This window comes from Monodon monoceros, unplaced genomic scaffold (assembly GCF_005190385.1).
Source record: "Monodon monoceros isolate NGI ecotype Baffin Bay Population unplaced genomic scaffold, NGI_Narwhal_1 Super_Scaffold_7, whole genome shotgun sequence".
Lineage (NCBI taxonomy): Eukaryota > Metazoa > Chordata > Mammalia > Artiodactyla > Monodontidae > Monodon > Monodon monoceros.
In genome coordinates, this window is record NW_021703784.1 from 93,189,958 (window position 1) to 93,212,713 (window position 22,756).

A 22,756-nucleotide genomic window follows, 5' to 3' on the forward strand; every position below is an offset into this window, starting at 1 on the left:
AAGAAAGCAAAGGCCTCCCCAGAAATCCTCAGCTTGTAACTCATTAGCCAAAAGTATGTCACATGGCCACATCTAGCTGTAAGGAGGTCTGGGGAATAAGTATTTTTAGGTGGACACATTGACATACAAACAATATATGGGTAGTGTTAGTAAGAAAGAAGGTTAAGTTAATAGAGGGTGAACCAGGGGTCAGCAAACTACACCAGCAAAACAAATCCAGCCCATGGCCTATCTTTATAAAGTTTATTTATTTATTTATTTATTTTTGGCTGATGTGTCTTCATTGCGGCACGTGGTCTTTTTCTAGTTGCGGCGAGTGGGGGCTACTCTTCGTTGTGGTGTGCAGGCTTCTCATCGCGGTGGCTTCTCTTGTTGTGGGGTACGGGCTCTAGGCGCGGGCTTCAGTAGTTATGGCACATGGGCTCAGTAGTTGTGGCGTGCGGGCTTAGTTGCTACACAGCATGTGGGATCTTCCTGGACCAGGGCTCGAACCCGTGTCCCCTGCATTGGCAGGAGGATTCTTAACCACTGTGCCACCAGGGAAGTACCTATAAAGTTTTATTGAAACACAGCAGCGCCCATTTGTTACAACACTACAACAGCAGAGTTGAGTAGTTGTGACAACGACCATATGGCCCACAGAGTCTAAAATATTTATTCTCTGGTCCTTTACAGAAAATGTTTGCCAACTCCTGGGGTAGGCAATTCTTACTGTCTGCCACAAGTACCAGCAAAGTCAAGTCATAATTTTTTTTTCCTGGAAAGAATATACTATTTTCCAAAGAATATTCCAATCACCATGAGAAAAACAGAACATTTTTTTCCTCTCCTTACATTTATTTTACAGTTTAGTATTAATTTTTATTTTGAATCACATATAGGGCGAATGAGGAGACTTATAAGCTTTTCAGGGTATAGGGCCAATAAAGGTCTTAAATCAGCCTTGATTTTCAGGTACTCCTAGTTGTGGTGTGACTTTCATTCATTCCACAAAGAGGTACTGAGCAGCTTTTGTGGCAGGAATAGTGCCAGGTCCTGGATAGGAACAGGATGAATGAATGGATGGATAGATAGATAGATAATGAACTGAGGGAGAGAAAAAGCAAGAGAGAGAGGGATCAGACTAACAACGTCATGCCTTCTTAATTTTGCCTAGAGAATACATATATGTTCTAGGAGAAGGGAATATAGACTACGATGGGTATTGTGGGTAAAGGCCTAACTGCTGTAACAAAGAGACCACTTCATAACTGCAGAGGTGTATATAGCACGCAAGTTGATTCCCCTCTCATAGAACGACTGTTCTCAAGGTAGGCAGGGCAGGTTGGCGGGTGGCTCTACTCCACACAGAGACCCTGGCTCTTTCCATCATCTTGCTCCCACAGCCCCTAAAAATTGACCTCGTCTCCATGGTAACAGCTGTGTTATAGGCACATTTGGGTTGCAGGTTATAGGAAGAGGAGGAGAGAACACGGAAGGGCGCCCACCTAACGTTTAAGGCCTAGACCTGGAAAGTACAACACATCACCTCTGTTCCCCAGCCATGGAGCCATGTGGTTCACCTACCCACAAGGGAGGCTAGGAACTGTGCTCTCTGGCTGGGCAACCATTCAATTATCTTGGACAAACGGGAGGATGAATTTTGGTAGAAAACAGTGATGTCCACTAGATGGAGTAGGCTCAGGAGTCCTTGCTGAACTCAGGGGTGAGAGAGTCAATACCTGCGTGTTCCCAGGAGCTCTCAGGCCCTTCTGCTACCGATCCACTGTCCCGCACACCTGGGAGGTTAGTTCTGTTCACCCTGTCGGGTAGACATCATCTTCTTCTGACGTCATCAGTGGCTCCCAGCCATGGCAAGAAAATAGGACCACACCCAAAAAGGGCCCAACTGCCACACTAATGACCTTATGTTCTGCCACATACCAAGTTCACACCCTGGGTAATTACTCTTGACAAGACCTAAAACATCACCCTTTATGAATGGTTTAAACAATTAACATTCCTTAAGAAAAATTCAAAAGCAGATTGTACAAAGTGCACAACTCCTGAGGCCTTAGACCCCTAAGAAACATCCCCACTTCCCCTTTCCTTCATATAAAGAGACAAAAGGATTGGGATCTATGAGATTTACTGTAGTGGCCTATTACAACCTTAATCCAAGGGAATGAAGCCAATGGTGGAATTTCAGGTACAACATAAGGGGAGGGATTGGACACAGGGATGCACCTTGGTCTCCTGGCACATGGGGAGCCCAGACTGTGCCCCAAACATCCAGTGTGGACTGTCCCTGGGTCTCTCTTGGTGAAGTGCATCTGGCCTATATACAGTATATATCTCTGCCCTAGGGGATCCGGGTGACAGCATATTCTTCAGATATATTAATTCCTGTTAACGTGCCAAGGAGAAGGGCCCTTCCAGGAAACCAGGGCCTCTCAGAGACAAGTTTGCCCTGTTTGCCATTAAAGTGTTTGTCACAGTGAAATATCAGGCCTAAGAGAGAAGAGCACCTAGGGGCTGCTCTTAATAAACTGAAACCCACAACCTTTAAAGTTTGACCCTGTAATGAGACTCTCCAAGTAGGGGTCAGAGGACCAGCTCAGTCCCTTTAAGTCTTTCCTTCCCCCAAAGGGTAATTTGATTCAAAGGTGACAAGGTGATCAGATGGCATCCTCCACCTGGAGACCAGCCCATAACTAGGAAGCAGGAAGTCCCATTTCTAGAGGAAGGGGCAGTGCGGGTATTACAGAGCAAGAGCCAGAGCTGTTGGAAGAGGACAGGCCTGGGGCAGAGCTCACCCTCCGGAGGCTATACCTGCCCTGGGGCTGTTGGTTGGTGCTCATTTCCCTGTAACCCTTCCAGTTCCCATAGCCCACCAAGGGCTGTGTTAAACTGGGGCAAGGGTTTATGCAGTTAGCAAGTGAGACTTTAAATGTACTCCATAAGCTTTACCTTTTTCTTATGGAAATTTTCAAATGTACACAGAAGTAAGGAGACTCCTATACCCTCCATGTTCCCATGCCTAACTTTAACAATTGCCTATCTTGTTTTATCTATCAACCTTTGGGGATATTTTGGGGGGTGGGGGTGAGTATTCTGAATATTTCGAAGCAAATCTCAGACATCTCACCCATAAATCAAATGGTACTAATTAAATGGTATTTGACATCCTACACACAAATAGTCGTCTCTACTTTCAACCATATCATCTAGGGTTTTGAGCAAGGAGGTTGAAGCCCACTGGTATGGTCCAGACCCCTAGTTTTAATGACGATAACTCCGGAGAACTGAGCTACCCAACGTTGGTGCTAGAGCGGGTACCAGGAAGAAGTCGGTCCTCCCGGCTGTCTGGTGAGTGACGGCCCAGGCTGGTGACCATTTCCCAGCCCCGTCCCTGGGAGGGGGAGGGGGACTCCACTAACTGCTGGCAGGAAGAATCCCGGCTGTTCCTCGAACACACTTCTGGAAGCACAGACCGGTTGCGCGGCAGCGGACCACGAATGCAGCCGGGTACTGGGACGTGCAAGCCGCGGTAACTGGAGCCGGGGATCCTGGGCGGTATACCCGGGTCTGGGGTGGCCTTGTAAAGAGAAGGGGGCCTGCTCCCACGACCGGTGGGATAACCCGGGGCCAAGGTCAGGCTGCGGCCCGGGTCGCTCCGCCGCCACCCCGGGTCCACGTGGGGAGCAAGCCGGCGAGGCTGGCGCGGCGCTCACGCCCGGAGCTGGGATCAGGAAGTAGTCTCCCGCGGGCGCGGCCCTGGGCGCGGCGCTGCAGGTGCGGCTCAATGTGGCGCGGGCCGGCGGCCGCTGCAGAGGAGGGGGTAAGAGCGGGGTCGCCTTCGGGGCCAGGGAACGCCAGCCCCGGGGTCGGAGCTTGCGGCTGAGCCCGGCCTGGAGAAGGTGTTTGGGGATGGGGTGCTGACTTGAGGCTCGGATCCGGCCGCCGGAAGGGTCTCGAATCGAGGGTGTGGTGGGGTGGGGTGGGGGCGCTGTTGGGGGTCTCCGGCTCGGGAGAGGGATGGGGGCGGTGAAAGTAGGGGGAAGGAGGAGACTGCAACAAGGTTTTGGAAGTGTGAGCGGGACTAGGTAGAAGGACGCGGGGTAGGTTGGGGGCGGGGGTTCTCTAGACGCCGGGGAACGCGGGGCGTTCCTAAGGCTCTGGGGACGCAGTCCTGCCCGGGGATGAGGGGCAACGTGAACCTGCAGACGAGCCGAGTCGAGGGGCGTTAAGCCTCTAGAGGATGTGGAGCAGGGGCGGAGGAGGGGGACTGGGGGGAGGAAGTGGGCCGAGGCTCTAGCACCCACAGGCACCTCCCGCGGCTACCGATATCTAACACCAGCACCACCATCTGCGGGCAGGGAGCGCACAAGGGCTGCCAGGGACCCGGCGCGAGCCTGACTCCGAAGGCCATTTCTCTGAGGCTGTGGCCTTAAGGGAGACGCTGGGCTTGCGGGCTCTTTAAGGAGGCGTGTCAGGAAATGAATCCTGGGCCCGCCTCGCCGGCGGGAGCGGCCTCGGAAGTCCGGAGGTTGCTGGGCGGAGCGAGGGCCGGCACCTGGGAAGACTGCGCGCCTTGGGCTTGTACCGGCGCCTGGGCCGTGAGCGCCTCTGACCTCGCCTGCACCCTCTTTCCAACCCCCCCCGCACGCTCTCCTTTCAGCTCCTTGCATGCCTCCCCCTCTCACCCTGCAAACCTTTCTCTCCCATAGCAGCCCATGCCTGTCTCTCTCAGCACTTCTTCACCACGCTGTCCCCCGCCCTTTTCTAACACCTCCGCCTTGCATTTCTCCCCGTTTTCCTTCCATATCTCTCCCCCGCCACCCCCCTTCCTGCGAATCCTCCTTGCTAGGTCCCAGCCCCTTCTCCCCTGACCTGTCATCTCTGTCCAACCTTAGCCCGTCCCTCACCTCTTCCCTGTGTCTTGTCTCATGAACCCCCTCAGGGTGGCAGCGGGTTGTGGGACTCACCCCAGAGCAGAACCTCTCCATCCAGGAGAAGGGTGGGAGGCCTCCAGGCCACCCACCATGTGACAGTTGAGGACTTCAGCTTGCAGAAAGCAGAAGTGAGCTCACTGCTCCGTACTCCAGGAAATCAGTCTGGCTGTAGGGTGACCCAGCTCCTCTGCTACCATGAACAGGGCCTCTCTGAAGCGGTCAAAGATCCTGCACATGGCACTGATGGGGACTTCCGACCCCTCCGGAGAGGCAGAGGCCAGCCACGAGAAGCCCTTTGTGCTGCGGGCACTGCAGATCGCTCTGGTAGTCTCTCTCTACTGGGTCACGTCCATCTCCATGGTGTTCCTTAACAAGTACCTGCTGGATAGCCCCTCCCTACAGCTGGACACCCCCATCTTCGTCACCTTCTACCAGTGTCTGGTGACCGCGCTGCTGTGCAAGGGCCTCAGCTCACTGGCCACCTGCTGCCCTGGTACCATGGACTTCCCCACCCTGCGCCTGGACCTCAGGGTGGCCCGAAGCATCCTGCCCCTGTCGGTGGTCTTCATCGGCATGATCACCTTCAATAACCTCTCCCTCAAGTATGTGGGTGTGGCCTTCTACAACGTGGGTCGCTCACTCACCACCGTCTTCAATGTGCTGCTCTCCTACCTGCTGCTCAAGCAAACCACCTCCTTCTATGCCCTGCTCACCTGCAGCATCATCATTGGTGAGTGGCCAGCCAGGGCCACGGGGAATGGCTGTGGGCGGTGGGGGAAGATGGGGACCAAAACCCTAAAGAATAACCCTGTCAACCACCTTTGACTTTATCTGTCCCAGCTCCCTTGTTGTGACAGTCATATGAGGAAGAGCCTGGGGTCCAGAGAAAGCAAGTAACTTTCTGGAGGTCACCTAGCAAGTTAGGGGCCCAATCAGGCCCCTTCAAACAAGATGGGATTCTAATATACATTTCACAGAGGGAAAACCAAGGCACAGAGAGGTTAAGTAATTTGTCAAAGATCACTCAGCTAAGCGGCAGAGGTGGGATCTGATCTCAAGCAATCTGGCTCCTTACACTTGACCACTACTATACTCTCTTGCTTCTCAAGACTTCAAGTGTCCTGACACCCCATCCAGTGCTCTTTCTAGAGGACATGGCATCTTGTAATAAATATACCATCACCGTCTGACCTTGCAGGCTTACAATAATGCCTGAGTCAGTGGCAAGAGATATGCTTTGAGATAACTTAGCCATCTTCCCAGACGTGACCCTCAGAAAATAAAAATTATTGATGGGGACATCATTTGCATACAGCATCTCCTATGTTCCCCAGATATCCCCTGGGTGGTAGCATCACCATGATCAACTCTACACAAACAAGGAAACTGACACTCAGAGAGGTTAAGTCACTTACCCAGAGCCCCACAGCTAGGAAGTAGCCATGCTGGGATGCAAACTCAGATTGGCCGGACCCCCAGGCCTGTGTTTCTAACCACTCTGCTCTGTTCTTGTCCCCTAGAGGTTAGAACTGCGCTATCCGGTTCAGCAGCCACTGACCACATGTGTCCATTCCAGTTAAAATTCAGTGAAATTTTTTAAATTCAGTTATTCGGTTGCAGGTGTTGTTACCAGATTCTGTAGCCACATTTCAAGTGCTTAGTCGCCATGTGTAGCCAGTGGCTACTGTATTGGACAGCACAGATGACAGAACATTTCCATCATCACAAAATGTTTTATTGCAGCCCATTAGGTAAGAGCACCCCCAGCTTCCCACCCCCTCAGAGCCCTCCTGGGGCTCAGTCATCCAGGAATGGGATCTTTCTTTGAACCTGTTCAGGTTCTTCCTGGTGCTGCAAATTTCATCTTGGTTGACCTACATATTCTCAGTTGGTGTCTCAGAGTCTCAGGCTGTGTTGCACTGGTTGCTGGGGAGAGGCCTATCCCAGGCCACCTGTCCTAGAAAATGTTCCCCTCACTGAGCCACTTCGGGGCCTAGGGCTGCCCAGTCTAGGTCCAAGGTGGGAGAGGGAGCAGGGCAGAGGTTGGAGTTGGGGGGGAGCTGCTAAGACCCCTGGCAGATCGGGCTCGCTGCTTCCACTTTCTCCCCAAGGGGCTGGTATGGGCTCCCAGGCCTCACTTAGCCAAATGCCCCAGGGATTTCCACTTCAACCCTGCTGACCCTATAAGGGGTGGAGTGGGAGGGACCTCCTGGTTGGCAAATTTGCATGCCGACCAGTGAAGTCATTAGGGAAACTAGGCCCAAGTCCCAAAAAGTAATCGAAGTAGCAGATGGTGAGATAGCTTCTGGGAAAGTGCATTCGCTGGCCAGCCTGATGGGGCAGGCGCCCTGGAGGCTGGTGCCCTGTGCTGGCCCAGCACCTGGCTTCCTCTCCGCAGTGTTTCCCCTTCCTTCCTTACTCCTCGAGGGGGAAGATGGGTCTCAGGTGACTCTCCAGGCCTCCTGGGATTGAGACACAAAAGGTGCTGTGGAAACCCTGGTGGGGAGTGGGGAGGGAGGAATCTAAGCAGGCATTCCAGAGAAAGTACTAGATGGGTATAAGGAAGGAGTGAGGAGAGAATGTTCTAGTCAGTAGAAAAAACATGTGCATTTCTGCATGGCTGGGCCAGAGCAAGATGCACCCATGAGGCTGCCCAAGTTAAGTGAGTCTGGACTGTTTCCTGAGGGCAGTGGGGAGGCACAGAGGGGCTTTAAGCCAGGACAGGACCTGAGCAGATCTGTACTGTAGGAAGATCATTCTGTTTGCAAGGCGGAGAGTAGATTGATTGGAGTGGGAGGGTCAAGAACGTGACCCAGATCTCTACAGCTGAAGGAAATGGGAGCTCAGAGAAGTTAAGTAAACTGTCCCCAGGCCACCCAGCCTCTAAATAGCAGAGCCTGATCAGAGCCCAAATCTCTCTGGCACCAAAACCACATCGCGGGCTGCTGAGGCGGGAGATAAAACATGTGTAAGATTCAGCTCCTGCCTTCTGGGAAGGTGGGGTCTAGCTAAAGGGACTGTACTGTCCCCACGGGCAGGTGTCTAGCAGCCCAGGGCAGGCAAGGGTCTTGAAGGAAAGCACAGCAGGAGGAGGCCAGGAAGAGGTCTGGGTGCTGGGGATATCAGGAAAGACTTCAGCCCTGGAGAGACTTGGCTTTGACCCTGAAGAATGAGTGGAATCTCCCAGGAAGGAGGAGGGTGTTTCTGGTGCAGTAAATGATCAAGGACACTGAGCTCTGGTGTGAGAAGCAGGGAGATGAGAGGGGACTCGGGGTGATCGTGACATAGAGACACAGATCGTGGCAAGGGCGTGGGAAGCCCCGCATGCCAGGCTGAGACTCCTTGCAGACTTGGGGGGCAGCGGGGTGCCATGGAGGCTCTGTGAGCAGGAGATGTCACAACATGAGAGTCTCAGAAAGAGTGACTATCCCCAAAGACCTCAGGCCACAAGTGCTTCTAACCATTGTAGGCTCCCATTTTACAGACCAGGAAGCCGAGGCTCCGAGACCTTAAGTCGCTTTGCCAAGGTCACCTTAACCACTAAGTGCTGTATCTGTGCTCATCCTTCAGAGCTCATTTCAAATGTTGCTTTCCAGGTGCCCCAGGCCAGCACAGTCGCCCAGTTATGGGCTCTCACAGCACCCTGTTAGTTTTATGGACCTCATTACAATTGTAATTAAGGAAGTAATTGGGAGATTACTTCTTTAAAATTACTTCTTTAATCATTTTAATGTCTCTCTCCTCTGCCAGAATGTGAGCTCCGTAAGGAAGGGTTCATGTCCTGAGCTACTTCCCCAGCCCTGAGTGGTGCTTAGCATGTAGTGGAGACTTTGCACACGTTTCTTGCAGGAAGAGCAGGGAGGATGGGATGATGGGGACAGCATTACACAGTCTGTGAACTTTTGGTGGCAAAATTCTCTGTCCTTCCTCCTGCCCCCGCTCACCCTTCTCCTCCTCTCCCTACTGTAGGTGGCTTCTGGCTTGGTGTGGACCAGGAGGGCGCAGAGGGTACCCTGTCTTGGACGGGCACCCTTTTTGGCGTGCTCGCAAGCCTCTGCGTCTCACTCAATGCCATCTACACCAAGAAGGTGCTCCCCGCGGTGGACGGCAGCATCTGGCGTCTGACCTTCTACAACAACGTCAACGCCTGCGTCCTCTTTCTGCCCCTGCTCCTGCTGCTGGGGGAGCTCCCGGCCCTCTACAACTTCCCCCAGCTGGGCAGCGCCCACTTCTGGGGCATGATGACGCTGGGCGGCCTGTTTGGCTTCGCCATCGGCTATGTAACAGGACTGCAGATCAAGTTCACCAGTCCCCTGACCCACAATGTGTCCGGCACAGCCAAAGCCTGTTTCCAGACGGTGCTGGCCGTCCTCTACTACGAGGAGACGAAGAGCTTCCTCTGGTGGATGAGCAACATGATGGTGCTGGGCGGCTCCTCCGCCTACACCTGGGTCAGGGGCTGGGAGATGAAAAAGATTCAGGAGGAGCCCCGCCCCAAGGAGGAGAAGAGTAACGTGGAGGTGTGAGCTCCTCCGGAGACCCTGCAATGGCCCGGCCCAGCCCAGAGAGAATGCCCATGAATGAAGTGAAGGTGTCTCTCTGGACCCAGAGACAGTGGCCTTACAGACCTGATGGGAATCTGGTGGTTGAAATGGAACCGGTGTTTCCTAGTGATGTCAGAAAGTTGCCAAACCTGTCTCGACCCCCTTTCCTATTTCTGGGTTTTTGTCCTCCCCTAGGGAGGAGGGAACCCCCATGGGAAGAGCCAGTTAGGTTCTCTGGAAGAGCACCAGCTCTCTGGGAGTAGGAGAGGGACAGCACCCCTTCCTGTCCCCCTGCCAGGGCCTCCTACCTCCACATGACCTTTGGGGTTGGGGACAGGCCACAACCTTTAAGGGACAGTATTGGCAAAGCCATTACGTCTTCACTTGGACTCAGGGGAGGTGGGGGTGTGACCCCACCACAAGCTTAGGATTTGGGAAACCTCACACCTCTGTGCCCCGGTGTGAGGCCCACCCCAAACCAGCCCCTTTTGGAGGAAAGTGTAGGCTGGGCTGAGGGAGGAAATGAACAAGCATTCTCTCTTCTCTGCCTTGAGACCAGCAGCCCCCGTGCAAGGGGTTGAAGGATCGGGGGTACCAAGCCTGGCCCAGGCCCCTGCTCATTAACACCCTCCCGCAGTCGCTAACACCAGTTTTGCCCGCCTCACTCCCCTGCCCCTGAGGGGCAGCTGCCACCTGGCACAAACAGCTACCTGGCTCAGGTAACAGCCCCCCAGAAGTGGAGGCAGGGAGCCGCTTTGGCTTCTCCCAACTCTGCCTCTCCAGGGAATGCTGATGGAGCCAGGGTCAGCTCAGAGCCTTCCACCTAAGCTGTGCTGGGCCCCCCAAGATCCAGGTCCCTGCAGGGCAGGTGTTGTAACCTGATCTTGATGAAGGTGTTAAGCTAACAATTACAAACTTCCCTGAGTTTGGGACGGAAAGAATCTTCCCTTCCCCTCACCACACCCTCTGGGCTTGAGGGTGGCTTTCACAACTCCTGTTCCTTCTGTTGGGTGTTTTGTTCCACCAAGTGGAACGAAACTCCCTGGGGTAACTCCTGATGTCTTCAGCACCTGTAACGAAAGGCTGGGGAGAGTGGAGCGTCTCACGACTACTCTCTTCGCGTCCCCGCACAATCCCAGGTGGCTTCTAATGAAGTTGGTGGGGCCTGATGCCCTGAATTGTGTGTGATTTAATTAAAAATCAGAGTAAGACATCCTGTGTGTGTGCAGCGAGAAGGGACAGGCAGGGTCTGGCTGGGATTTATGAACGAAGGCTCATCCCTGCCATCGCCAAGCCTGGGTTCTAGCAGGACAACCCTTCTAAGAATCTGTTCTCCCTCCAGGCAAGGGGTTGATTCAAATACCAAGACTCCTTCCAGACCTCAGGTTTCATATTGGTGCTTGTTGCCATTTACTGGGCACTTGCTGGAGGCAAGACACTGCTGAGTCCTCTATTCCATCATTCATCTCCACAACCCTCCCACGCGCCTGGAAGTGGGCACCATCGCCGATCCCCCATTTCACAGATGAGAACACTGAGGCTCAAGGAGGAGCACAGGAAGGAAGAGGCAGCAGTAGGATTCAGACGGAGGTCTCTGCCTTCAGAGCACAGGTACCCAGCATTTTTTGAGCATCTACTACATGCCAGGCACTGTGGTAGAACATACTGGTATGAAGACCCAAATCTGCTTCAAGGGTCTCGAATATAAACACACATCAAATAACAGATGCAGTATTGCCCTGAGGTCTCAGAAGATGGAGAGACCAAGTCTTCACAAGGGCCAAGATGTTTGAACTGAATATTACTGGGCAAGTAGGGGGTTCCAGGAGCAAGGGTAGACTGGCCCAGGAAACAAGGTTAAGCTGAGGAAAGAGCACATGGGGGGCGGTGAGAGGTTTTTTTTTGGGGGGGGAGGGTGAATAGAAAAGGAGGGTGGGCCATGGCATGAACAGCCTTGAATGCAGTGGTCAATCTGGACTTGATTCTAAACGATTTTAAAGCCATCACCAGGTCCCTTAAACAGAGAAGGGACATAATCGTTTCTGCACCCTTTGTATGATCAGAAAATTGAGATAACATTCTTAATGTTAGTTGCACTTTCTTGAACAAGATTCAAGGAAAACCTAAATAGTTTGAAAAAAATTCAGGCAGCCTTAAGTCTCAGGACACAACAGCCTACTGTGCAAGACCCCCACACAGGAAAGCACAAAGATGTGCAGTGCCAGCATCCCAGCCTCTCCCACAGTCAGCACCATCGCCCCCAGCTCATCTCTATGGTATTTAAAGGAGCTAAGACCGCCTCCAGGAATGTTTCCCCTGCAAGCAGCAGAAGAGGTGCTCCTTCCCCTGCAAACCCACTGTTCCCCTTCTCTCTTGTCCCTTTTTTTTTGAACAAATTGTCTTTTGTTCGTGACATACAAATACAACCAATGGAAAAAGAAATCACTTTCTCCCTTTGATTCCAGTGATAACAAGTTGCTAAAGAAAAAATGTATCTATCAAGAAGGAGTTTCTCTTCAAAGTTTCCTCTAAAATAAAAAGCCAGGAAGGGTTAAAAAGAACCATATAAACGTCATATACACATCTGACATCAACAAAGATAACCTGAAATAGGGTGGATACAACTAAAAAATTAAAAAACTCAGAAAATAGATTTTAACTTGCCAAAATAAATTTTAACTTAACAAACAATAAAAAAAAAAGCCTGGTACAAAAGACAGGGATGTGAAAGTCAGCCTGCCCAGCAAAAAAAAATTGGTGGGTGAAGATGGAGAATTTAGGAACAGTGAGCTGGGCCAACGCTGCAACACACCTCTGCTTCAGAATGCGTCGCTCTTCACTTCTGTTTTTTTTTTTTTTTCCAGTACGCGGGCCTCTCACTGTTGTGGCCTCTCTCGTTGCGGAGCACAGGCTCCGGACGCGCAGGCTCAGCGGCCGGGGCTCACGGGCCCAGCCGTTCTGCGGCATGTGGGATCTTCCCAGACCGGGGCACGAACCCGTGTCCCCTGCATCAGGCAGGCGGACTCTCAACCACTGCGCCACCAGGGAAGCCCTTCACTTCTGTTTTTGAAGAGCACTTGACCAGGAGTCAGGAGACCTGGGTTCCACTTCTTAAAAGCTAGGGGGCCTCAGGCAAGTCCCCTAACCTTTCCAGGCCTCACTTTTCCTATCTGAGATATGGGGGTAATCCTTGTCCCTCCTGCCACACAAAATGATTGTGAATTAATGCTCAGCATCATTCTGGAAATACAGTGAGCTATCGTTCTTACCAACATCAACAAACAACAATCTCTTGGAGTATTACTATGCATCAGGCACTAGGGAGACAAATAGTGGACAAGACACTAAAAACAAGTAAACAAATACAGCATGTTGAGGACAATGAAGAAAACGAGCCAAAATGGAGAATATCAGAGGGGACCCTTCTCTAGACAAAAGAATCAGAGAAGGCCTCTCCCTGAGCACATTTAACCTCAGACCCAAAAGATGGGAAGCAGCCAGCCATAGGAAGAGCTAAAGAAAGGGCATCCCAGGCAGAGGTTACAGCCCATGCAAAGGCCCTGAGGAAGGAAGAGTTGGGTGTGGTCCAGAACCAGAGAGAAGTCCAGGCGGGTAGGAGCAGAGTTGGGGAACCAGCTATTCCCAGGGGACAAAAATACCAGGAATAAGGACTTCCCTGGTGGCACAGTGGTTAAGAATCTGCCTGCCAATGCAGGGGACACAGGTTCAAGCCCTGGTCCGGGAAGATCCCACATGCCACAGAGCAACTAAGCCTGTGCACTACAACCACTAAGCCTGCGCCCTAGAGCCCGCGAACCACAACTACTGAGCCCACGTGCCACAACTACTGAAGCCCACGTGCCTAGAGCCCGTGGTCCACAACAAGAGAAGCCACCACAATGAGAAGCCCACGCACCACAACGAAGAGTAGCCCCCGCTCGCCACAGCTAAAGAAAGCCTGCGTGCAGCAACAAAGACCCAATGCAGCCAAAAATAAAAATAAATAAATTTGTATTAAAAAAAAAAAATCCCGGGGCTTCCCTGGTGGCGCAGTGGTTGAGAGTCCGCCTGCTGATGCAGGGGACGCAGGTTCGTGCCCCGTTCCAGGAGGATCCCACACGCCACGGAGCGGCTGGACCCGTGAGCCATGGCCGCTGAGCCTGTGCGTCCGGAGCCTGTGCTCCACGACGGGAGAGGCCATGACAGTGAGAGGCCCGTGTACTGGAAAAAAAAAAAAAAAAAAAAAAAATCCCAGGAATAGGAAAGGCGGAAGGGACAGACTTGGCAACTTTCTGACATTACTTGGAAACACTGGCTCCTTTTGGTTCCACTCACCATGGGGTGGAAAGAGAGGAGGTCAGAGACCAAGTTCCAGCCGGGGAGCACCCTACTGACCACAGCAAGGAGGTTAGATTTATTCTCAGTGCCTGGGGAAGCCACTGGGAGTGCCATGACTGGTTTATAGCTTAAAAAGTTCCCTCTAGCTGCTGTGAGGAGAATGAATTAGATAAATCACTTAACCTCTCTGATCCTTTTCCTCATATGAAAGAAGAGAAAGTTGTTCTAATTAAGAGATAATATGTTGATTTAAGGAGTCAACATACATGAAATTTAGTTACTAGATGAGAAAACTGAGGCCCCAAAGGGTCAAATGACTAGTCCGGGACACTAATGACAAAACAGAGTGTGGTACTCAGCCCTGCTGGCCCCCCTGTCTGATTTGCTTCCCACAGCTGCCTCACCAGATGCAGCCCTCGCGCAGCCCATCCCCCCACCCCCAAACCTTGGCTCCTGTGAAAGGGCTAAATTTAGGACCTGAAACCAGCTGAAATGGGACAGCAGAGCCTGCTGCACTGAAGCACCTGGTCCAGGTGTGCTGGGAGCTTAGGTGAAGGAAGGCTATGGGTGGTGTGGGGCAGGGAGGGGTGGTTAGTAGCGTGGGGACGACAGCAGGATGTCCGGCACCTGTTGAGCACAGGTGGGGAATTTATAACGTGAGAGCCAGGAATGAGTTGGGAAGTCAGAGTCCAGCCCCAGATTCCACAGACAAGCCTGAGGCTCAGAATGCATGACAGGCTTGCCCAAGGCCGCAGTGCGATGGAACCCAGACCCCTCCTCCCGGGCCAGTGCCCTTTCTACTAGGCATCATCATCATTTTTAGAAATAATAACAACAATCACCATGACTATTATTACTGCTGGCACTTGTTAGATACTCATCCCATGCCAGGTGCTATTCTGAGCACTTGACCCGGGTACTATTAACATCCCCCTTTCACAGATGAGGTGAGGGAACCGAGACACAGAGAAATTAGCAACGTGACCCAAATCACAGAGTTAGGTTCTGCACAGTGAGACTGAACATACAAACGGACATTGGCCAAGCCATATATGGCAATAGAACTCTGACCCACAGCTTCGGCAGCAATCAGCTCTGGAACCCAAACCAATATCTCCACAGACGTGAGCCCAGGACAGTCAGGATCTGGGGAATGACTGCCTGTTTCCCTATTTTGGCCCGCACCCACTACTTCCAACTAAGGACCAACCAGTCACATAAGGCGCCCTGGCCCCTCGTAGTTAGCCCACCTCCAGCTTCCCCATCAGTTTAACAGCCTCCTGAAGACTTCCCTTTTCTCACTGTAAAGCTTTCCCATTCCTCTGCCTGCCTTCAAATCTTTGCCACATTACAAGTGATGGTGGCTGACTGCCCCGCTATAGCAGGCTCCAAATAAATAGCCTGTTTGTTCTCGTTTGGATGAGCTTTGTTTATTTCTACAACTGCCACTCCCCATCAGCTTTCTGTCCAGGTACAGGCTGGCTTGGGAGGAAGAAATAGTCTCAGGTGAGCCCCAGCCAGGTGGAAGGAGGCTGTGGTGTGAGGGTGGGGCTCGTTGGGGGTGCCTGCATTTCTACCAGTCCTGCAGTCTGGTTTCCAGGCTGCTCTGTAGCCCCAGAAGGCTTATATGATTTTCCATCCAGCTAGCGAGCCTCTCTCTGCTTCCTCCCCAGGTCACTATGCACAGGGTCCCTGCCTTACCTCATTTTTCATTCCCCTGGTCCTTAGTGAGTGCCCGCTATATGCAGGGCCTGAGCTAGTCTCTTTACACCTTCATCTCAGGTAATCCTAAACCCCCTTTAATAACCCTAATTTAAAGCAGGATCACTTTGCACTGAATCTCAGTTAGAAAGAAATGACTTAAAACAGTAAAATCAATTCAACCACCACCCCAGTGAACCAGTGGATCCTAAAGCCAACTCAATCTATCCAACAAAACTTGGGCTCTGGAACAGCATCATGGTCATGGAGCTGAACCCGAACCCAAACCATATCTCATCGATCTCAGCTTTCAACTCCCATGAAACCTGGTGGGATGGGGTCAACAGAGACAAACACAGACCTCCAGCTCTGTCCTGGGACCAAGAGCTCATATTCACTTGAGTCGGACTCTGTGGGAAGGTGAGGGGGCATAAAAAGAACGTGAAGGTTCTCACCTTCTCCAGAGACCAGGCAAATAACAGGCAAGGGGAGAGGCCAGGGTGTGAGTCAACAGGGATTAGTGGAGCCTATAGCAAACTGGGGGCCAGTGAACCCAGCAGAAGGCCCCAAATTCCTAATTTCCAAAACTAGTTTGCCCCTCTGGCCACCAGTTTTCAACTTCTAGGCAATTGGACCTTAGTTGGAATCCCAGCTCTGCCATGTGCTGGCTGGGCGTCTTTGCGTGAGTCAGATGACATTTCTGCAGACTCGGTTTCCTGGCCACTTCCTAGCTGTGTGGCCATAGGCAAATGACTTGATGTCTCTGAGCCTCAGTTGCCTGATATGTAGAGAGAGGATGATGATAGTTGCTACACCAGAGGGCAGTGCAGTGACTGGATGAGATAATGCGTGTTGCACGCTTAGCATGCTATCTGCTACATAAACAGCAGCTGTGATTCTTAGATGGAAGCTCACGGCAGAAAAAACGGTAGGACTTTGTCCCCTCTGCCACACGGGCCCTGTGGATTCAGCTCTGAGACCTGCCCAGAGCAGCCTTCCAGCCCGCTGGGTGGGAAGGATCTGCCCTGGCAGGAGTTGGAGACGCCAGGGCTCTGTTGCTGCATCCATCCCTGCCGCCTTCATCTGCCTTCTCTGCTCCCTCCCTCCCGCTGCAATCACAGGGAAGGTGAACACTTATTTATCACGGGAGTGAACTCCTGATGTAAAGACAGCAATGGGGACCACCAGTAACGCAAATGAGGAAGGTGAGCTGGATGGGAGCTGTGGTGAAATGGACAGTTTCAAACAGGGGAGACACGACTGAGTTCTTTTCATCTTTTGCCACTTGGGCCTATATTGCCAGAACTTCTACTTTTGCAAGAGAAGCTGGAAATCTGAATCTTTAAGTGCAACCTCCTGATTTCTTTTAAACAGTGACTCAGATTTATAAAATACTGTGTGGGCTGTGTGGCACACACACACACACACACACACACACACACACACGGACCAGATTCAGCCTCAGGCCACCATTTCACGCCCTTTTTCTTAGAATATAACTTCTTTGGCAGCCTCATCACATCTGTGAGAGGTTGAATAGGACACAGAACCGGGGGGCAAAGGTGGCAGCAACTCTATGAACCAGAGCTGATGGGATTGTCTCTCTTGGCTTTGCCAGCTAAAGCACCCTTCTTTTGCCACCTCCCCAGAAGAGAAGCTCCCTGAAGGGGGTCACTCTGGTTGTTTCCACCATTTTCCAGCAGCAATGAGTAGACACAACATTTACAGGCCCTTAGAGTGTGTGAAAAGCTTTACTGCCCCTCTTCACACTGTCCTTGAAATGCGCAGGGATGCAGGAGAGGACCTGGGGGGCTTCTGTGATCGATTTTGCTACTGCAAATACTAAGAATAGTTAACATAGCAGCATAATAACAAAGCTTTCTATTATTGTAAGGAATATTTGCATATGGCTTCACAGTTTATTTTGGGAGGGTGAAAGAGTGAATGCTATCCCATCAACCTCCTCCAAAAATTCCTCAGGGCTTTTAATCATGTTAATAGAAGGTGCAAATGGCAGCCACTGCTGGTTGTTCACCAATAACCCCCTCTTCTGGACCAAAGAGCCCCCATTTTGTTCAAGTGTCAGGTGAACTCTTGCTTCCCTGAGGCCAGCTCCATCCAAACCCCAGGGGTGAATTGTGATAGGTCTAAATCATATCAGATTGGCCTGGGCAAGGCCATGTGTGCAATCCTGGCCAATGAGACCTGAGGAGAGGTCTGACGGGGTGCTTCCCTAAAGACTTTCCTCTGTCTTACAAAGGAAGCATTCTGTAGGTGGGTGGAGCTGCTGTAGCCATTTTGCCACCTTGAGGGAAGCAGCCAACACCTGAGGACAGATGAGTGGAAGGATAGAGGGAACCTGGGTGCTTGACCTGGGGTTTATTTCATTTAGCATCTAGTCTTTAACTCTTCTAGTGCTTAATGCTCCTACCCACCTCAGGACCTTTGTACATGCTGTTTTCTTTACCCACAGCACTGTTTTTCCCTTCTCCACATAGTTGCACCTGCTAGCCCCTCAGATCTCAGCGCAAACATTGTCCAATAAAAACAAATCTGGACGTAGATAGGGAGACACGTTCATTAGAAAGAAAGGCTACTGCAATAGAGAGAACACACCAGTCTCAGAAATCTTTGAGCATCTCAAAATCAAGAAGAGAAAGGTTCTTCTCTTTTAGGATAAAGGAGGAGGCAAGCAGAATCTATGGAGGGGAGACAGACAAGCAATGGGAAGTGACAAATGGGATCTGATAGGAAAAACATCTGGCTTTAGTCAGCCAGTAACCAGGAGAAGCTGATAAGGGGAGGCACATTCTACTTTTTCGGTGCTTGCTCAGGCTTGGGGCAAGCGGAGTCCAGGGGCCTGTAGGAAAGGGAGAAGCCTGACTAAAGTTTGGTCGAGACAGAGCAGATGGTAAGAAGGGGGCAACTGTGAACACCTGGACAACACCAATTCCTCAGAGAAGCCCTCCTTTATTCACCCAACTTGGACCCTAGAGCCAGACTGCCTGGATTTAAATTCCAGCTCTGCCACCGACTAGCTGTGCAACCTTGCATGGGTTCCTTAACCTTTCTGTGCCTTGGTTTCCTCACCTGCAAAATAGTGACAAGAAAATGACGTATCTCACAAATTGTCATGGGGATCAAACGAGTTGAGCAGGTCCCTGGCACATGGTAAGTGCTTCACAGACATTAGCTATGGCAATAAGATCCCACCCCTGGGCATTTCCTCCATAGCACTGTCTCCCCCACTGGACTGTAAAGTCCTTGACAGCAGGAATGGGGACTCTCTTGCTCACAACTGAATCCTCAGTACTGGTAAAGAGGCTATTGCAGAGAAGACTCTTAATAAATTTTTTTAAACGTCTTTTATTGAGCTATAATTCACACACCAACGAATTTACTCGTTCGAAGCATACAATTCAATGAGTCTAATATTTTTAAAATGCATTCTAGCATGCAAAGAGTTGATGGCATTGGGGGAGAAAGGTGAGAGAGCATGAAGCCTTTAGCCTGCAGATGGGCAGTGACAGGCAGAACCCCTGCCCCAGACAGTGCTTTCACTGTTCTTCCACAGGGAAGGCGACGCAGTTTCTGTACACGCCTCTCGCCTGTAGTTTTCAGTACGTTGTTCGGGGCCCTAGTGGCCAGTGTTAAGGTCGTTTCTCCTGCTGAGCAGGTCTGTCTCCTGCTCCCAGGCAATGAGGGTTTTTTCCCTGCACTGTGTTTCTTTGCTTTCCTTGACCTGGGGTTCTTGGCATCAATTTCTCCTCATTTTGTTCTTTTTCTTTGGGTGCCTTTATAAGTCTGGATGCTAGAAAACCCAACTTAAAGAGCCTAAATCGGGCTTCCCTGGTGGCGCAGTGGTTGAGAGTCCGCCTGCCGATGCAGGGGACACGGGTTCGTGCCCCGGTCTGGGAAGATCCCACATGCCGCGGAGCGGCTAGGCCCGTGAGCCATGGCCGCTGAGCCTGCGCGTCCGGAGCCTGTGCTCCGCAACGGGAGAGGCCACAGCAGTGAGAGGCCCGCGTACCGCAAAAAAAAAAAAAAAAGAAACAAGTTGATATCTTGTGTCTGCTCCCCAATGAAAGTTCATTTGTAAAGTATCCTTGTTCAAAAAAAAAAAAATCCTGAATTCTTATGAAGCTCTGGAGCTAACTCCCAATTAACAGGAAGTATAGGATTAGAGATTGGTATGTTAAATGATTCTCAGAGATGCAATGAATGAGAACAACCCAGAATGTGGGGCTCTCTGCAGGGAAAATGACCCTATTTCCTCAACAAATAAATTGCCAAGAGAAAAAAAGAGAGAACGAAGAGGAACCTATAGTTTAAAATAAACTTGCAAGACATGTCAACCAAAAAAAATAGAAAGAGATAAATGACAATCACTCAGCAACTATTTATTGAGCACCTACTACATGTCAGGTACCAAACTAGGTTCTGGGAATACACTGATGAGCAAGATAAACACAGTCCCTGCCCTCATGTAGCTCATGGTCTATAGAGAAAGCATCGTGGGAGTTCAGAGGAGAAAAAGAGAAGAATACCCATCTTTGAGGCTATAGGGAAGAACGATCTCCTTCCACTCTCTGTTCCATTCCTAGTAGAGCATCAACCTTGTGGAGAAAAAAGGGGGAAGGGGACTTCCATGGTGGCGCAGTGGTTAAGAATCCACCTGCCAATGCAGGGGACACGGATTCGAGCCCTGGTCTGGGAAGATCCCACCTGCCTCGAAGCAACAAAGTCTGTGTGCCACAACTACTGAGCCTGCTCTCTAGAGCCCATGAGCCACAACTACTGCGCCCGTGTGCCACAACTACTGAGCCCGCGTGCCACAACTGCTGCAGCCGCGTGCCACAACTACTGCAGCCTGTGTGCCGAGAGCCTGTGCTCCGCAACAAGGAGAAGCCACCGCAATGAGAAGCCCGCGCACCGCAACTAGAGAAAGCCCTTGCACAGCAACAAAGACCCAACGCAGCCAAAAAAAAAAACAAATAAATAAATAAATTTATTTTTAAAAAATGGGGGGGTAGGAGAGAGGAACACAAAATCTCAAAAGAAATGATCAACTATACCTCAATTTAAATAAATTTTTTTTAAAAAAGAAAAGTAATGAGGGGTGGCATCTCTTCGTTCAGCAAGCATTTGGAGAGGGGATTCAAAAATAACGACAGGGTCCAGACTGGGATAGACCATTAAGGTTCCTGGCAACCTGAGATTCTAGTCCCTGTCCAACTTTTACTAAATAATCCTCGAGCATAAAGTGCCAAGCACTGAGCTAGACCCTGGAAATACAGCTGTAAATGAGCCACATTTCTTGCCCTCCAGTAATTTATAGGCTAATGAGGCAGACAGACAAGTAAGAAATTCCCGTACCATGTACTAAGACCAGTGATAAGAAGAAGCACAGAACGAGATGGGTCACTAGGTAGGCTGGGACCAGATGGCAAGTGACATCTACACTGAGCAGTGACACAGGACAAAGTGGAGTCAGAAAGGGGGTGGAGTGTGGCATGTGATCCAGGTTTGAGGGAACAGTTTGTACAAAGCCCTGGCAATGAGAGACCCTAGGATTGCAACAACACTGGTTTAAGAGTTGTGCCAATCAACACCACTAAATTGCTAGCTATATCGCTAAATTCCTCACTGCTCATTCCCAAGTTCAGGAAGGGTTCTGAGCATGGGCACAACCTAGGGACAAACTGAGATTGACTCTTCATTTGATAACCCCCAGAGCCCCAATCTGACTAGGCTAGCTTAGTCCATCATCAACACTTCACTGTGGGTATTTATATGCTTCTCCTGTCACTCATTCTGTCAATCAGCAAGCCCTGTGCTAGACTCCAGAAGGAGAAGAGGGCTCCACCTGGCTCCCCTGGGAGGAATGGGGAGTGTCCTCCACATCTCTGTATCCCACACAGACTCCAGTTCAGTGCTTGGCATACAGAGGTACCACTGAGTCTACTCAACATAGAAGTAAAAGCAAAACTCATCTGATGGCATAATTACTATCTCAACCCACGTCCTCTACATTTCCAGCCCCTACTCCCAAACCTTCTACCGCTGCACATCAGGGCACTTCTCCCCACTCTTTGAACTCTACCGCTTGTAAATGCCACGTTGCTCAGCGCAGACGCAGGTATAGCTTTGTAGGTAAAAGCAGAAGCTTCGGATTCACGATAATCGGGGTAGAATCCTTTTATTAGCGTTATGATACTGAGCAAGTCACTCACCCTGCGGCAGCCTCAGTTTTTTGTCCGTAAGATGAGAATAATAACAGCTCTTTCACTAGGGTTCGTTGAATGAATGCAACTGGGCTGAACTGAGTAGTAAATGGCACAATGTAAGGGTATTATCATTTTGCTTGGCATATATAATGCACTCAATTAATGGCGGCTGTAGTAGAATGTTTTAATGATGTATAGAGTGCGGTAGATGATGATGATATTGATGACGATGATGATGTAGGACGGCCGGTTGTTCGTCGTGTAATTCACTTTCTGGAGTCACAGCAACCCCGCCAGCCCACACAGCTTCCAGCGGCAAGCCTGGGATCCACAGTACCTCCGGACTCGGTCCAAGCCCAGACCTCTCTGGGGAGCGCCAGCCTGCGTCACCCGCCTAGCCCTCCGGCTCCTCCCCAGCGAGCCCACACATGGTGGGAACGTGAGGGGACGGGGCCAGACTGGGCGCCTCAGAGCCAATCGCCGGGCGAGAGGCGCCCAGCCAATAGAAGATGGGATCCAGGTCCAGGGGGCGGGGACCCAGAGAGGAACGGAAGTGTCATAGGTCACTGGGCGGGCTGGGGGCGGAGCCCACGGTGTCTATGGGGGCGGAGCAGCGGTGGCCAGAGCAGTCAGGGCGGTGATGGCGACGGCTGTGGCTACCTCGGCAGTGGCGGCCCCGGCGCCAGCGGCCCGCGCGGAAGGCGCCTCCTCAGTGCATTGGTTCCGCAAGGGGCTGCGGCTCCATGATAACCCGGCGCTGCAGGCGGCCGTGCGCGGGGCGCACTGTATGCGCTGCGTTTACATCCTCGACCCTTGGTTCGCGGCCTCCTCCTCAGTCGGGATCAACCGATGGAGGTGAGGGGGCCCGGGGCGGGTTCGCGGGCCCGGGGGACGCAGCCTAGCCTCTGGGGCACCCATCCTCGGAAAGGGAGGCTCTGGCCCCAGTCCCCTCTGCCGAAAGGCCCCGGCCTGAAGGAGGTGGGGCAGGGGGACGGAGCCGAGTCTCCAGAGG

The 22,756-nt window shown here is 51.5% G+C and overlaps 2 protein-coding genes across 5 annotated transcripts in view; both read left to right on the forward strand.

Moving 5' to 3' along the window:
• The first annotated feature begins 3,403 nt into the window (after positions 1–3,403).
• Positions 3,404–10,685, forward strand: SLC35C1 (solute carrier family 35 member C1). 3 transcript variants are annotated; one of them, XM_029206964.1, is made up of 3 exons: positions 3,404–3,507; positions 5,138–5,664; positions 8,904–10,685. In XM_029206964.1, exons 2-3 carry the CDS (start codon positions 5,169–5,171, stop codon positions 9,458–9,460), a joined length of 1,053 nt encoding a protein of 350 aa, XP_029062797.1. In that variant the 5' UTR covers positions 3,404–3,507; positions 5,138–5,168; the 3' UTR covers positions 9,461–10,685. The 3 variants fall into 3 exon arrangements, with proteins under 3 accessions (XP_029062797.1, XP_029062795.1, XP_029062796.1); XM_029206962.1 differs by having other exon boundaries at positions 3,455–3,529; positions 8,904–9,634; XM_029206963.1 differs by lacking the exon at positions 3,404–3,507 and adding an exon at positions 3,728–3,820.
• Positions 10,686–22,299: 11,614 nt separating this feature from the next.
• The window catches only part of CRY2 (cryptochrome circadian regulator 2), a 33,687-nt gene continuing 33,230 nt past the window's right edge, over positions 22,300–22,756 (forward strand). Inside the window, exon 1 of one of the 2 annotated variants that reach the window (XM_029207798.1) lies at positions 22,300–22,599. In XM_029207798.1, coding sequence (XP_029063631.1) covers positions 22,385–22,599 — 215 coding nt within the window. In that variant the 5' untranslated portion in view covers positions 22,300–22,384. The remainder of the gene's footprint in view (positions 22,600–22,756) is intronic. The other variant, XM_029207800.1, reaches the window with a different exon arrangement.

Bases quoted from the DNA above. Each gene is read 5' to 3' on its own strand.
- SLC35C1 (XM_029206962.1), top strand. From the start codon at position 3,498: ATGCAGCCGGGTACTGGGACGTGCAAGCCGCG. The intron at 3,530-5,137 runs GTAACTGGAGCC...TACCATGAACAG, and splicing joins ACTGGGACGTGCAAGCCGCG to GGCCTCTCTGAAGCGGTCAA. The intron at 5,665-8,903 runs GTGAGTGGCCAG...TCCCTACTGTAG, and splicing joins CACCTGCAGCATCATCATTG to GTGGCTTCTGGCTTGGTGTG.